The following is a 16478-nucleotide window of genomic DNA, read 5'->3' on the forward strand; positions in this document are numbered from 1 at the left end:
TGACTTTTTGTTTAGAAACCTAAGCCAACTAGAGTGAAAAAGAGCACGAAGAAAAAAATGCCAAAATCAAACATTTTGAAATGATCAGAATGAAATGTTTCACTTATCCTGAACTGAATTAATTATTATTGTTATTGTTATTGTTATTGTTATTATTATTATTATTATTATTATTTTGGTTTGTGAAAATTTAGTCCTGATTCAGAATAAGAAAATATTTTCACACTCTTGAAAATATTCCCAGGATTGGAAAACTGTTTCTCACTCAGCTCTGTCAGAGACATCCTGCCCAAAAATGCTTGGAGGGAGCAGAATCTTAATATAGGCATCATCTCTTTTTTCACCATAGATAGAAGAAGTGAGAAAGAAACTGGAGGCTGAAGCATGTGAAATTGAACACTATGGGTGAAATCCAGACTCTACTGAAATCAATGGCAAAACTCCCATCGACTTCAATGAAGCCAGAATTTCATCCTATAGGCCAGATTCACTAGCATGCTTCAGCAACTAAGCGCTATTCGAGTGACACAAAGCAGTTGTAAATACAGCTGGATTTATGGACTCTTTGTGTTCCGCAGAGCAAAGCAGCTTGAGTAATTTCCTGCTGAAATTCCCATTCAAGTCACAGGACAGCAATTTGATCAGTGCTGATGTGAAGCAAGACCACCAATTTCACCTCGTTTATAGGGGGGCTGATCTTAGTTACTTAACTTGCTAAGTACAGTGTGAGTGCTGGAGAAAAAATAAACTCTATACTCCAGGGAAGATTAGTTACATCAGATGTACTGTATCATTTCTCCCTTATTCCTTTTGCTTTGGTACTTTCCACTGAGAGTTACTGAACATATTACACCCTAAAAGATTGAACATAACATTTTTCATTACAGTTCTCACCTTCTCCACTTAAGATCCAACATATTAGATGCCAGTCTCCCTTTATTCCAAAGAATTTATAGTGATTTGCTTTTAGTTATTGCAGTTTAATAACTTTGAGAATATACAATTATGAAAGTATGTATTAGAGTACAAGAAACAAGGATTCAACTTAACATTATTTCTGTCCCATTTCCCTATTGTGATCATGTTTCAGACATTACAAAAAAGCATTCCTGCTTCTTTGTTGGATTTTAGGTGAGTTAATGCACTCACTGATATTTGTTTCAAGGCTTAATAGATAGGGATACATAGAAATACCTACACTGCCTTAGAGACCACCTCTCTCTTTGTGTTCTAAATTGCTGAGCTGCTTGAGCTGACAATTTTTAGGACTGTATATCTGAGGACTGGGAACACAGTGTTTTTCAAAGAGCGTTCCATGTGCTCAGTTCAGTAATATATTTCCCATGTCTGATAAGTTTTGACAGTTAAGGCACATTGCAAGGGTTATTTGCTCAAGCTTTGCACTGAGGGGGAAAGAGGAGGAGAGTCTTGTGAGTTGAGGGATCTTTGTGTGTGTGCGCACATGAACATTGTGTGCTTTTGTTGATATTAGTGTTATAAATATTTTCACATTGTTTGTGCACCTAGCAATACCATGTTGGGTGACTGTATACATTTAAAAAATATTATAGCAGGTACCTGGTAATACCTGCTAACTAAGATTATAGTAGGGGGAAATATTAATACCCACTCTTATAGTCACCATAGCTTTCTGTACATTTCTCCTTTCATGCTGAAGTTTTCCATGCTAGGTCTCAGTCCAGGAAAATTTGATTTGGACATTTTAAACAAAATTCCTTCAGCTATTGTTAAATTTTGCAACTTTAAAATGATATATTTATATATACATAATAACAGTAAGAGCATAAGATGTTATTTTCCTTATATAGAACTCAAAACCAATTGAAAGTGAACACTGTGGACCTGATTCTGCAAATGCTTATCCACATGCTTAACTTTAAGTGAATGAACAGTCCCACTGAAGTCAATGACTTTATCATATTCATTTTCAGCTTGCAAAATGTATACCATAAAATAGACAGGATGATAAACTGCGAAGCAGCCAAGTCACCGTTACTGGGAGAACCTTTCTTATGAGTTCTCATGTCTCATTTTTGATTATTTAAATTTGCAAAAATATTGTTTATACATAGACATGCAAACACACGTGCACACACACACAAATATACATAACACACACTCTTACACATTAACTAACAGCCATGATAAGACCATCAAAACAATTATGTAAAAGGTCCAATTGGCTTACCTTGTACCTGCAAATTCAAAATAATTTCATCAGATCCCCAGTTGTTACTGGCCACACAGCTGTAATATCCAGAATCCTCTGCTTTCACAGTACGGATAACAAAGCTGCCATTGCTAAAGATGCTTCTTCGCCCATCAATCATCACTAGACTGGGTGTCCCGTTACTACCTCACAGGAAACAAAATGCATACATTAAAGAAGTTACAATCGGATTAAAACAAACAAAAGAAAGAACAGGACCCTCTTTAGTTAAAGCAGCACTGGAAGCATGCCGCTGGAAAATGCCAATGGTCAGTATTTGGATAAGTGGGAATCCTGGCTATGATTTGAATAATAAAGGAGAGGGCTTCCTCCTTAATTATCTACCACTTCAAAAAGTACAACCAACTCGGGGCATAATGTAACTCAGACTTGTACAATGCATCATAATCACTGGTATGGGACATGGATTTCTCTCTCATAGCTTCCAAGTATCACTGCTGATCCAATATTTGGATCAAATTATTGCCCATACAGTTACAGCAGGGCTCTCCAATGCATGATCAGTATGTTTAGAAAAGAGCAAAATGTGTGTTGTGTACTATACTCATGAATGTTTTCTTTTTAGAAAATTACTACAATTAGCATTTACCATGGATTTTGATTCACATTAGCAACACAATGATCACTGACACTACAGTTATATTCCCCAAGCCTGATATATAAATAGCAATTAAAACTATATTTAAAGTATTTAATATTTATCTCCTCCCCCCCTGTATTTTCAGTACCTTCTAACCCTTAAAGTCAACAAGTTTTAGTCAGTTGGACATTCTGAACTTTCCTTCTGAAGCTGTAATCAGTCTCTACACAGTGAAGCAAGGGTATATTCCTCTTGACACACTCATGCAGTGTCATGCCCAATCTTGCCCATGATTTAAAGCTAAAGCCCCTTTTTCAAGCTACACATATAGTTGCTGGTTACCTATCCTTCATCCATTTGACTGTAGGAGATGGGTCCCCAACGGCCTTGCAAGGAAGGACAATATCCTTCATCCAAGGGGTCGTTACTGTGCCACTGAATGTCAGAATTCTGGCTGGAGCTGAACAATAAGAAGAGGAAGACTGAAACAGAGGAGCTCTTTTTCATATATTCTTTAGAGTAAAAACACACAAATGCAAAATTAATTATTTTTACCCACATTATCAGCTATTTATTTGAACACAAATAATGTATTTTTAATATCTGGAGGAAAGAAGACTGGGGATGGAAGAGCCTTGAAGTAGAATAAATCCCCAAAGCTTTTAATCCCTGAGCCCTCTTTCCTTTCCTATTACTTTATGAAAACTTAATCTTTTGTATATTTATTGGTGGGAGCTAAGATGAAATGTTATATCAAAGGGATTCCCCTCTTTGAATTATCTTCTAGTCCACATTTTCTGGTAGTCGTATCTACAACACGTCAGAATCTTAAAGATTCTAGTTACTGAAGAACAGCATACCAGCATCCTATGATATCTCCTAGTTTCATTTTGACAAGCAAACACAAAATCTTATTCACCTCAGTGAAGTGAAAGTTGAAAACATTCTGAATTGATCAATAGTTGTTTTGATAATCTCTTTTATGACTAATCTATGTCTTCAATGGCCCAGATATTTCAAAAGTCAACATTGTTTTATTCCCTGCTCTTGCTATAAACGAGACTCATTTTTTACAAGTGTCAAACCACCTTAGGCTTTGTCTGTATGGTCCTATGCCCCACTGCATAGTCTTTCTAAGGTAATCCTGTGATCAGAGCTTGTTCCAATACCTGCTCTACTTCTGTGCAAGTGGCACGGGTGGAAAGATTCTTCGTTCTCATTTTCTCGTAGTTCATGGAATACAATAGGCTCTTTTGAAGCAGTCTTGCCCATTATCTATGTTTCCATCCAAAGTAATGTTAATGTAAAAAAGGAAACTATTACCCCAGATAAAACATTGTCATCTTGAACTCCAATGGGTACCATCACTATCCACAGCCTGGTGAGAGTTAGCAGTTTAGGCTAGATACCTACTGTACCAGAGTGGGATTGTTGGTGGAACTGCCAGGGTTCATAACCTGATGTGTGATTTTCAGTTAGGTCTGTATTTTCTGGCTGAGACTGGCTCAATGGGGAAAAACAGTGCCAGTGATTGAATATTATAGTGATGCACGCTATAAAAATGCCTACAATAGACAGACAGATAGATTTTGACAATTAGGTCAGTCTATGGATGGTTCATCTCCTCTAATGATATGAGCATTACATCAAAATTGTCCATAGTCGTGAACTCTCTGTCAATAATTCACTTCAGATATAGAGTGGAGGGGAAAATGTGGCTTAATGTGCCCCTGACCCTGGAGCCAGTCCCCGGTGCAACTTAAAACAGCCCTTTGTCTGATCTAAGTTGCTTCAGGTTGCAATGGTACCCATGGGCCATTTTGGCAACTAGAAATCGCCAGAGAAGAACAGATCATGGGAAATGTGATCACACACATGCTAAAGTCAGCAAGGTATCCCATCTGAAAACATTCATGTGGATGTGCAAGATGTGTCCTCAAATGCATGGCCCACAGATAATTTTAGCAATACAAGACACAATTTTAAATTCGGTCTTGCACCAGTTTGGGCCTACAAAATTGTTGTTTGTGTACTCAGAACGAGCTGTCTGCTTTGAAAATGAGACCTTTATGTTGTATGGGATGAATTTTAAAAATATGAAAAGTGTGGTTGTCAGGATCAAGGAAATATTTTATAAATTGGCTCATAGAGGAAACTTCATTTCATTCCACTTTAGCACATGCTTGCTTAAGCCATGAATTTTAAATGTCTATGGCTGCAACAGCAGGATGTTCAACACAAGTCAGTCGTGTGTTCTCTTCAGCATGCTATGACAAGCACAGACTAAAACATTGTATCTGGGGAAGATTAATTTTCTTCTGAATTGGAAAAGCTCAGATTGGTATTTTGAGCTGTGGGAACTTGGAAAATAGATTTGTCATTTTTAATAGATCCCTTTTGTGCTACATAACACAAAGCTGTTTTGTTTTTCGATATGAAATTTGCTAACTTTAGGAGGGATAGTCTCACCACAATTACTAGGGAGTTAGGCAAATAAATCGGAGGGTGCAGAGGGGATAGGAGTCTAACTTGAATCCACAAAAGCTAATAAATTCAAAGTTAAGATGGCAACTCCATCTTTAACACATACTGTACCTAAGGATTTCAGCAAAATGTTACTGTAGTATTTTTGTTCCATAATACATAGGCCCTGTGAGGTCATGTTTTAGCTTTCACATAATGAATTTCCCAGGTATGACCCTTAATGTAATTATTATTCATTTTTAGTCCTTAAATCTGCATCTAAAAGCACCATGCTGAAATTGGATGAAACTACATTTCATAGTGCATTTTTAATACTGATATTCTTCAAGCATGCATGTTGATCAGAACTGACAGTTAATGATCCATTTTTGTGCCAATTAGACAAACATGAAAATGAGAGTCAGCATCAAATGTAACTGAGATGTTTCATCTCAGTGGGTTCTTATCCTCTGCAAATAATATTTAAAGTAAAATCATACATAGAACAGGTCTTGAAGAGTGAAAGAAAATTACTTCTGTGGGCTGCAGTGGGACTGCTGGGATTCATGAAGAGAAAATGAAGCCATATATTATGTACCGGTAATCATTTTGGATTGTGATGCCTAGATTCTCTTAATGTATGGTAGAAGCCTGAGCTTATTAGAACATTTGCTCTGGTAAAAAAATGAATTAAAATATACACCAAAAATCAGTTCTAACGATTGAGACGAACAGATGAAATGAAGCCTAGGTAGTAGGACTACAGTATATTGCTGATAGAAAAAGAGCCAGACTGAAAATGCCCATTACTTGCTGATGCTAAACAGCAACCAACAAATACCTGCTTACTCTACATGTGCAGGTACTTCTGAAACCACCATCCCATCAAGGCTAATGAAGCACTGTCTTGAGTAAATGATATCACCAGAATAGCATGAAGTCAGTCAGTTGTCACTTGTGATGGTGCAGTGTTGTTTTCTGCGGTGCCATTTTCAGGTGCATATGTTTTGGGAAAGACTAACACTAGCATGACAAGACCACACAGTAGGAAAAGGTAACTGGATAGTTAAAAACAAGCTAACTAAAACAAACAAAACCCAAAAGTCTACCCACAGACTGACCACCTGGAGTGAAATCCTGCTTCCACTGAAGTCAATGCCAAACTCTCACTGATTTCAGCGGAGCCAAGATTTTACCACTGGAGTGTTTTTTTAAGTTAGTCATTCTGTCTAAGAAAATAGCAGTTAATGCAGTCACTATAATTTATCTACAAAACAGACCCAAAGATACCTTGAAGTATCAGTAAAAGCTGCAATCCACTTGTGAGCAGAGATGGAAGGAAACTAGAATTCCTCCTGTTCCACGGAAAATTCCAAATTTTAAACAAAAAATAATCATTCCAAAAAAGACCAAAAAATTAAATTGCAAAATTTCCCATGGAATAGATATTCATTTCAGAAGTGTCAAGAGAATATTTCATTTTGATATTTTCAAAATGTTTCTGAGACTACTTAAGCTCTCTTATACTGACTGAAATTTTCTGTTATTTTTTACTACTATTTTGGACTACTGCAAGATCCCTGACTTGAAGAAAAAAATTTGTTCATAGAGCAGAATTCCAGTAAAAGGCCTCACCAGGTTCCTACCAACCTTCTTGTGTAGTTTTCTTACTTTCTGAAGGTAACTTCAAAAGTTAATTACTCCCTAGGTTACATAGATTCATAGATTCTAGGACTGGAAGGGACCTTGAGAGGTCATCGAGTACAGTCCCCTGCCCTCATGGCAGGACCAAAGACCATCCCTGATAGACATTTATCTAACGTACTCTTAAATATCTCCAGAGATGGATATTCCACAACCTCCCTAGGCAATTTATTCCAGTGTTTAACCACCCTGGCAGTTAGGAACTTTTTCCTAATGTCCAACCTAAACCTCCCTTGCTGCAGTTTAAGCCCATTGCTTCTTGTTCTATCCTTAGAGGCTAAGGTGAACACGTTTTCTCTCTCCTCCTTATGACACCGTTTTTGGTTCCTGAAAACTGCTATCATGTCCCCTCTCAGCCTTCTCTTTTCCAAACTAAACAAACACAATTCTTTCAGCCTTCCTTCATAGGTCATGTTCTCAAGACCTTTAATCATTCTTGTTGCTTTTCTCTGGACCCTCTCCAATTTCTCCTCATCTTTCTTGAAATGCGGTGCCCAGAACTGGACACAATACTCCAGTTGAGGCCTAACCAGTGCAGAGTAGAGCGGAAGAATGACTTCTCGTGCCTTGCTCACAACACACCTGTTAACGCATCCCAGAATCATGTTTGCTTTTTTTGCCACAGCATCACACTGCTGACTTATATTTAGCTTGTGGTCCACTATAATCCCTAGATCCCTTTCTGCCGTACTCCTTCCTAGACAGTCTCTTCCCATTCTGTATGTGTGAAACTGATTGTTCCTTCCTAAGTGGAGCACTTTGCATTTGTCTTTATTAAACTTCATCCTGTTTACCTCAGACCATTTCTCCAATTTGTCCAGATCATTTTGTATTATGACCTTATTCTCCAAAGCAGTTGCAATCCCTCCCAGTTTGGTATCATCTGCAAACTTAATAAGCGTACTTTCTATGCCAACATCTAAGTCGTTGATGAACATATTGAACAGAGCCGGTCCCCAAACAGACCCCTGCGGAACCCCACTTGCTATACCTTTCCAGCAGGATTGGGAACCATTAATAACTACTCTCTGAGTATGGTTATCCAGTCAGTTATACACCTACCTTATAGTAGCCCCATCTAAGTTGTATTTGCCTAGTTTATTGATAAGAATATAATTCGAGACCGTATCAAATGCCTTACTAAAGTCTAGGTATACCACATCCACCACTTCTCCCTTATTCACAAGATGTAAGGTCCCTGCGGACATTGCAGTTGTGGTTATGACAGGAAATGGTTTTCAACATTTTGTGTGTTCTACATCATTAGGGTGCGCAGAAGTAACATAACTTCACAGGAACACAAACCACTTGCAAACTGACAGAATGCAGCTCACAGGACATTAGGGTGACCAGATCACAACACTAAAATATCGGGACACATTGGGGTGCTGTCAGCCCTGCTTACGGTCCACCCCCGCTCCTCCCAGGTTCCACCCTCACTCTGTCCCAAGCCTGCCCCCTCCCCGCTCGCCTTCCCCCCCACCATGCCCTTCCTCATCCAGCAGGCCCCTTGCTGGCTTGCTGCATCCCTCCTTAGTCCCCCACCCACCGCTCGCCTCTTCACCCCTCGCCTGCCACTCACCCCTACGGTGCCGACTTCTCCTCTGCCGGGTGGGTGCTCGCCCATGCCCTGCCTCTTCCCGTCCAAGCATCCACCCTCGCTCCACCCCATCCACCCCCTTCCCCCAAGTCCCCACCCCTGCCCTGCCTCTTCTCCACCTCCTCCCCTGAGCGCACCATGTCCCTGCTCCTCCCCCCTCCTCCTGGAAAGTGCTAAGTGCCGCCAAACAGCTTTTAGGTGGTGGGAAGTGCTGGGGGGTGGGGGGAGGAGCGGGGACACGGCACGCTGGGGGGAAGGGGAGAGAAGGAGGGGAGGAGGGGGGAGCTTGGCTGCAATTTTTCCTTGTGGGTGCTCCCTCCCGCTTGCCTCCTTATCTGAATATCGGGACAAATGGAGTCCTGATCGTACATTGATCAGGATGCGGGACAAAGGGTTAAATATCGGGACAGTCCCGATTTTATTGGGACATCTGGTCACCCTACAGGACATGTTCACAGTATAAAAGAAGATGATGCTACTTTTCTTGTAATTTATAAATTTTAAATTTTAAAACGGCTCACTTCATCTGTACCACAAAATAGAGCCCTGCACAGATACAAAATTTGTATCTGCATCTGAGCCACAATCTGCAAAAATGATCCACAGATCTGAAGTGGATATCTGCCGATTTGCAGGGATCTACCACAAAATACACCACAACAGCTGGTCAAACAGAAGTCTCCACACCAAACTAAAGATCAGATTATACCATGTGATTGTATTGGTCACCCTATTAAAGCAGAGAGACTTGACCAATGACAGTGGCTAATGAAAACAGATGGCTGCCCATCACCATCACAGACGGCTAAGAAAGATACTTACACATTTCACAGAAAGACAAAATAACAAATGCAAGAGAAGGGAGCTCACAGAGCAGGACATGTTAACAAATATAATTACAGAAAGAAGGATCAAATGGTTGGGACATGCACACCATACAGCAGAAGGGAGAGGTGCTAAGCAAGCACTGAATTGAGTACCAGAAGGAGGAAAGAGAAAGCGAGGAAGGCCAAGGAAGAACTGGCAGAAGACAGTGACAGAGGATACTGAATGTGCTGATATCACCTGGGAAGTACCACCATAATTAGCATCATAATCAATGGAGATACTGGACTGCCCGATGTGTCAGCGGCACAGGAGGAACTAAGGTCTAAGGTAAGGCCCACTACTTTCCATACACTAGATACTCTTTTAATGTTATTTGCTTGTAAAGTAGATAGTAAAGCAGCTTGGAAATCCGTAACACAAACATTTCTGCATAATTTAACTTCTAATAATCTTCTGAGATTATTCTAACAAAAATACAAACAAACTAACCTAGAAACAAACAAAATTCCCAAATTCCTTAGAAAACAATGACTAGTTTAGAAATTATAGCAGGCATATATGAGTATAAAATACTTTGATCCTCACAAGTGAACTGAGACAGCTTGTTTTGCCCAAGCTATCAACAGCTTATTTGCAAGTCTCACATTATTTTACTGTGTTGTCAAAACACCCTGCATTCCTGCAAACTGCCTACTAGCCTTATATTAGAGGACATGACATTGTATTAGTGTGACTTTTGCTTTCATAGATTGTAATTTCACCAATCCTGAACTGGCATAAAACAGCTTTGAGCTCCTCCTTTCTCCCCCAAGGGAGCTTCTCACACGTTCACCAATGAACACTCTGTCCCATGTCATTGTTCCTGGAGGGAACAGAACTGCAGGCACTGAAGATAAGTCAGGCCTGCTGAAGTAATCACAGCTAATCATAGGGGACTACAGCCCAGCACCTGGTCTGAGACTGGGAGGCATGTGTCATTCCACCCCAAGAGAGATGTGATAGCTTGAGGCCCGAGACCTGGCAGGGGTGCACTCACCCCTCCAGTATGTCCATCGTGAGGGCACTACCCCCCCACCCTTTGCAGTTCTGCCATCCTTATACACTGTTGTTTTCAGCTTTACTAGCTCAATTAAAGCTAAGACAGGTATACCTCTGATTGCCACACAGACAGACCATTCGGTAAACTTAGAACTGAAACTTAAAAATAAGCAAACCACAACACCAATGACAATTAAGGTATGTTAGTAACTGGTGTTCTTAAAAGACAAACAGACAGGCTATTTTATAAAGGGCAGTCTCCATACCTTTAGCCAATGGTTCCACGGTGATAATTTCGCTGCTGTTGCCTCTTCCTGCAGCAGTGACAGCCACCACCCAGACACTGTATTGTCGATTCCGACTCAAGTTGGGGATTCTGTAGGAAAATGAGTCAGGAGAGGCTTCAAACTCGCTGATTACCTGTGATGGGAGAGACAAATGTTTCCAAACTAAAATAAACAATATCTAAAGAAAGATTGTTGAGTGGAGTCGCTCAAGTCTTTTACCTCTGGACGTCTGGAGTGAATGATGGTAATTGCTCCAAATATACTGCACATGGTACTTAATAGGATAGGGCTACATTTTGAAATCAATTTATTCAGTGAATTTAGCCCTAATTTCTTTTTGCAAATTGTCTGTTCATAGATCAAGATTTTTATGACTTTGTTTCTTTTAATTGGGTTGATGAATAGTTTTAATTAACATATTTGACAATGGTACTCCATGAATAGTTCTTATTAACACGTTGCCCAGTGGGTTGTAGTCAAATCATCCTGAGAGAATATTCACTCATTTGTCTGATTAGATTCACCAGACATGCTTTGTGATGGGTCACCCACATCTTTAGGCCTGGTTCCTATACTTTGATTGAAGGACTTAACCCAGTTTCTTACTCCGATGGGATGATCTAAACTTTATAAATTACCTCCATTCCACGTAAATTTTGTTTAGTCACAAAATGAATTTTGTTTTCGATTTTAAAGATTCTCAGCTATGGATCAGGACGATAATAGGTATAATGCGGGCAGTGGACGGTCAGTCTTCCCCAAATTGCCACACCAATATGCTTCAACTGTGTGCTGGAGAGATACTAACAAGGTGCCAGCTAGTGCCAGTTGTGGTGAGATAGGTTATTTTGGATACACTGTAAACTATGTAATTAAAGAAGCATGGGGATTTAAGGATGGCCAGGGATTTTGTATGTAAGTACACACCGTACAATGAGGCTTTATTCTTCTGAGGGTTTGATCTGGGAAGGAAATTTTGTCTCAGGCTTGAACAGTAAATGCAACTGGAATAATACAATAGACAGTGCTGAGTATCAGGAGCTAGCTGTGATATTACTGTCTGACACCACACTATTACCAACTTACTTTCTCCTGCTGGTTCAGCTAGAAAGGAGTTGCAGTAAAAATATTGAAGCCAGTAGTTAACAATTACGTACAGTCAGAACATCCAGTTTTATTTCTAACATGGGTTCTGTGCATCTTGAATATAAAAACAGCCAGGATAACCAATCAGTTCAAAGGAATAAAACAGAATATTTTTTATATGCAACATTACACTTGGGTCTCATTAGCTAATGCCAGGCTACTAGAGTATTAATGATGCAAATTACAATTGTGTTGAGATTTTTTTTTATTACAAATAAATATTCATATAATTCAAGGTTCATTAAAACAGACAGGTTGGGTGCATGAATGCCCTTTGATATACAAATATCTCAGGGTGGTAAAGGCCAATTCCAAGTAATTGGTATTTCAAAGGAGACTTTGACCTGAAAGTGTTCACATAAATTGTCCTTCAAAAGGAAATTCAGAATAAACGGGCCGTTTCTCAGGTGTCAATTAACACCTCTGTAGTCTGAACTGACAGGAAGTCTCAGCAAACTGGTGGGGCAATGCATACTCCTCTACCCTTGAGATGGCATCTTCTACACTGGGAAAAATGGATCATGTTAGAACATTTCAGGTTTCAGAGTAGCAGCTGTGTTAGTCTGTGTCTGCAAAAAGAACAGGAGTACTTGTGGCACCTTAGAGACTAACACATTTATTTGAGCATAAGCTTTCGTGGGCTACAGATGTGGGCATCTGATGAAGTGGGCTGTAGCCCACGAAAGCTTATGCTCAAATAAATTTGTTAGTCTCTAAGGTGCCACAAGTACTCCTGTTAGAACATTTGTTAACTAACAACATGTTAAACTCCATTTTGCCTTTAGGGTGGAGAAGGAATGCTTTGTTTAAAAATGTGTTGTCTGATCACTACCTCCATTGCCACTGGGACATTTACTGCCATTCCGTTGGTGGAAGAATCACAACATTGGTGTCTCCAATTCCTTTTAAGCTCCCTCATGTTCGGCTCCTTTCCGACTGCCACAGAGACTGGACAATATTAGCACTTGTATCTACTTCAATTAATTATTCACTCTTTCACTGAATCAATTCATTAATTGAATTTGGCATAACTAGCAAATATATCCATATTCAACTGGTATCTTTTTAGCAAGCTTATTTAGCAAACCATTTCAGTTTCTAACTGGTTAACAGAATTCTTGCATTTCAACATCTAAGGCCTGGTCTACACTATGCGTTTAAACTGAATTTAGCAGCGTTAAATTGATTTAACCCTGCACCTGTCCACACAATGAGGCCCTTTATATCGATATAAAGGGCTCTTTAAACCGATTTCTGTACTCCTCTCCGATGAGAGGAGTAGCGCTGAAATCGGTATTGCCATGTCGGTTTAGGGTTAGTGTGGCTGCAAATCGACGGTATTGACCTCCGGGCGGTATCCCACAGTGCACCATTGTGACCGCTCTGGAAAGCAATCTGAACTCGGATGCACTGGCCAGGTAGACAGGAAAAGCCCCGCGAACTTTTGAATTTCATTTCCTGTTTGCCCAGCGTGGAGCTCTGATCAGCACGGGTGGCAATGCAGTCCCAAATCCAAAAAGAGCTCCAGCATGGACCGTACGGGAGATACTGGATCTGATCGCTGTATGGGGAGACAAATCTGTTCTATCAGAGCTCCGTTACAGAAGACGAAATGACAAAGCATTTTAAAAAATCTCCAGGCTATGATAGACAGAGGCCACAGCAGGGACTCAGCACAGTGCTGCGTGAGAAGCGTAATGGAAAGCCAAAGAATCAAATGGACGCTCATGGAGGGAGGGAGTGGGTACTGAGGACTCCAGCTATCCCACAGTCCCCGCAGTCTCCGAAAAGCATTTGCATTCTTGGCTGAGCTCCAAATGCCTGAAGGGTCAAAAACATTTTCCCTGGTGTTTCAGGGTGTATGTCATCAATCTACACCCTTCCCCCCACCGAAAGAAAAGGGAAAAAAATCGTTTCTCGCCTTTTTTCAATGTCACCCTATGTCTACTGCATGCTGCTGGTAGACGGGGTGCTGCAGCGCTGAACACCAGCATCCCCTTCCCGGTGGCAGACGGTACAATATGATTGCTATCCATCGTCATCATCAGCCCATGAGTGCTCCTGGCTGGCCTCGGTGAGGTCGGCCGGGGGCTCCTGGGTAAAAATAGGAATGACTCCCGGTCATTCCCGGCAGATGGTACAAAACGGCTGGTAACCGTCCTCATCATAGCAACTGGAGGCTGAACTCCATCAGCCCCCCGCCACTTTCATGTCTAAAGAAAAGATTCTGTACTGCCTGGACTATCATAGCAGCGGGAGGCTGCGCTCCTCTCCCCCCCACACCCTTTAATGTCCTGCCTGGACTATCATAGCAGCTGGAGGCTGCCTCCCCCTCATTTTATCTCACTAAAAGTCAGTGTTCCTTATTCCTGCGTTCTTTATTACTTCATCACACAAATGGGGGGACACTGCCACAGTAGCCCAGGAGGGTTGGGGGAGGAGGGAAGCAACGGGTGAGGTTGTTGCAGGGGCACCCCCTAGAATGGCATGCAGCTCATCATTTCTGCGGGATCTCTGGGGCTCTGACACAGAGCGGCTGTGCTCTCTGGTTGTCTAGTACACGTGCCCCATATTCTAGGCAGGACTGACTCTATTTTTAGACAAAACATAAAGAGGGGAATGACCCAGGGAGTCTTTCCCATTTTTGTCCATGCGCCCCCGGCCAACCTCAGCGAGGCCAGCCAGGAGCACCCATGATAGCAGCAGATGGTACAAAAGGATTGATAACCATCATTGCCAATTTCCAAATGCAAACGGTGCAAAATGATTGATAACCATCATCTCATCGCCAATTTACAATGGCAGACGGTGCAATAGGGATGGTAATCGTCTCTGCTACCTTGCAAAGGCAAATGAATGCTGCTGTGTAGCACTGCAGTACCGCCTCTGACAGCAGCATCCAGTACACATACGGTGACAGTGACAAAAGGCAAAACAGGCTCCATGGTTGCCATGCTATGGCGTCTGCCAGGGCAATCCAGGTGAAAAAGGGCGTGAAATGATTGTCTGCCGTTGCTTTCACGGAGGAAGGATTGAGTGACGACATTTACCCAGAATCACCCGCGACACTGTTTTTGCCCCATCATGCATTGGGATCTCAACCCAGAATTCCAATGGGCAGGGGAGACTGCGGGAACTATGGGATAGCTACCCACAGTGCAACGCTCCAGAAATCGACGCTAGCCTCGGTACATGGACGCACACCGCCGAATTAATGTGCTTAGTGTGGCCGCGTGCACTCGACTTTATACAATCTGTTTTTAAAAAACGGTTTCTGTGAAATTGGAATAATCCCGTAGTGTAGACATACCCTAACATTAACTACCAAACACTTGGGGACATCCAGTGACAAGGAATTGATTTTACTTCTAGCTTTTTTTCTTTAATTTCAGCTAGACTAATATGTCAGAGACTTACATTGAATAAGGGGGAAAGGGAGCTTTATGAGCAAGAAGATTAAATAATTAAAAAAAAGTTGTAATAAAACATTTTAAAGGAAATGTCTCCTTGTCATATATTAGGCTTTGCATGTCCCATTATGAATGCCCTATGCTGAAAGGAATGCTAAACTTGCTCAAGGGTTTCTTTCTACTGACTATTCTTGGGGGAATTCTGCACCAAAAAATTAAAAATTCTGTGCACAATATTTTAAAATTCTGCAAATTTTATTTGTCAAAATAACACTCTAGAATAAATGCTGGTAATTTATTTAATAATACCTGTCAGCAAGTATGTCTGTAACAATGCAGACAACAAAAGAGATTCAGGATTATTTTTTTTGACAAATAGATTCTTTACTAGGCATATTAATACAGAACTCTGAGTAATAATTCACTTAAACTACAATACAGAAATGCATTTCCTGAAACCCTCCCAAGCAGTGCAAAAGCTTGGTGGAGTCAGAGGTAACAGAGTACCTGAGGGAGAGGGAAATAATTGCTGGGAAGAAGCCTGAGAATGAATCTGGAGTGTTGGGTGTGGGTGGGAGAAGTATGGAATAGCGGGATGGATTCTTAGGGAGTTGGGGAGCCTCCCATATGACCCCAGCTCCTCCCATTCAATCAAGAACATTTGCCCCTGTCCTTATGTGTCCCTGTGCACCCCTTTGCCCCATCCCATGTGTCCCTGCACCCCCTTCCCGTCTCCATGTGTCCCTGCACCCACATTCAGCCACCCCTGCACCTGTCCCCATGTGGCCCTTCATCCCCCTTACCTGTCCCCATGTGTCTCTGAACCCCCTTCCCCCATGTGTCTGTGCACCCCTACTCAGACACCCCCCAGCCCCATGTGACCCTGCTTCTCCTGCCCCCATCCCCATGTGGCGCTGCACCCCCACTCCCATTCAGCCCCTGCCCCAGTCTGTCTCCCCCAACTAGCCCTTCTGAACACCAGTCTATGTGATCCCCCAGCAGTCTCTATCTGTCCTCCACCATATCCTGGGCCTTCTAACCTGGCCCAGTGGGCAGGGTGCTGTGAGGAAAACAGCCAGCTGCTACTGCTGGTGAGCCAGATGCTCTGTTTTGGCACCACAGCAGCCACTGGTGGGAAAAAGTGTAACTGCAGCACCTCTCCAGCAGAATA

At 41.5% G+C, this 16478-nt stretch overlaps 1 protein-coding gene across 1 annotated transcript in view; it reads right to left on the bottom strand.

The window, feature by feature from the left end:
• Nucleotides 1-16478, bottom strand: part of DSCAM (DS cell adhesion molecule) — a 644197-nt gene that overhangs the window by 63681 nt on the left and 564038 nt on the right. The window contains exons 21-23 of the mRNA XM_045002507.1: nt 10731-10884; nt 3174-3291; nt 2210-2373 (exon numbers count right to left, since the gene is read on the bottom strand). Of these exons, the coding sequence (XP_044858442.1) occupies nt 2210-2373; nt 3174-3291; nt 10731-10884 (436 nt within the window). The remainder of the gene's footprint in view (nt 1-2209; nt 2374-3173; nt 3292-10730; nt 10885-16478) is intronic.

Source organism: Mauremys mutica, chromosome 1, assembly GCF_020497125.1.
Source record: "Mauremys mutica isolate MM-2020 ecotype Southern chromosome 1, ASM2049712v1, whole genome shotgun sequence".
Classification (NCBI taxonomy): Eukaryota; Metazoa; Chordata; order Testudines; family Geoemydidae; genus Mauremys; species Mauremys mutica.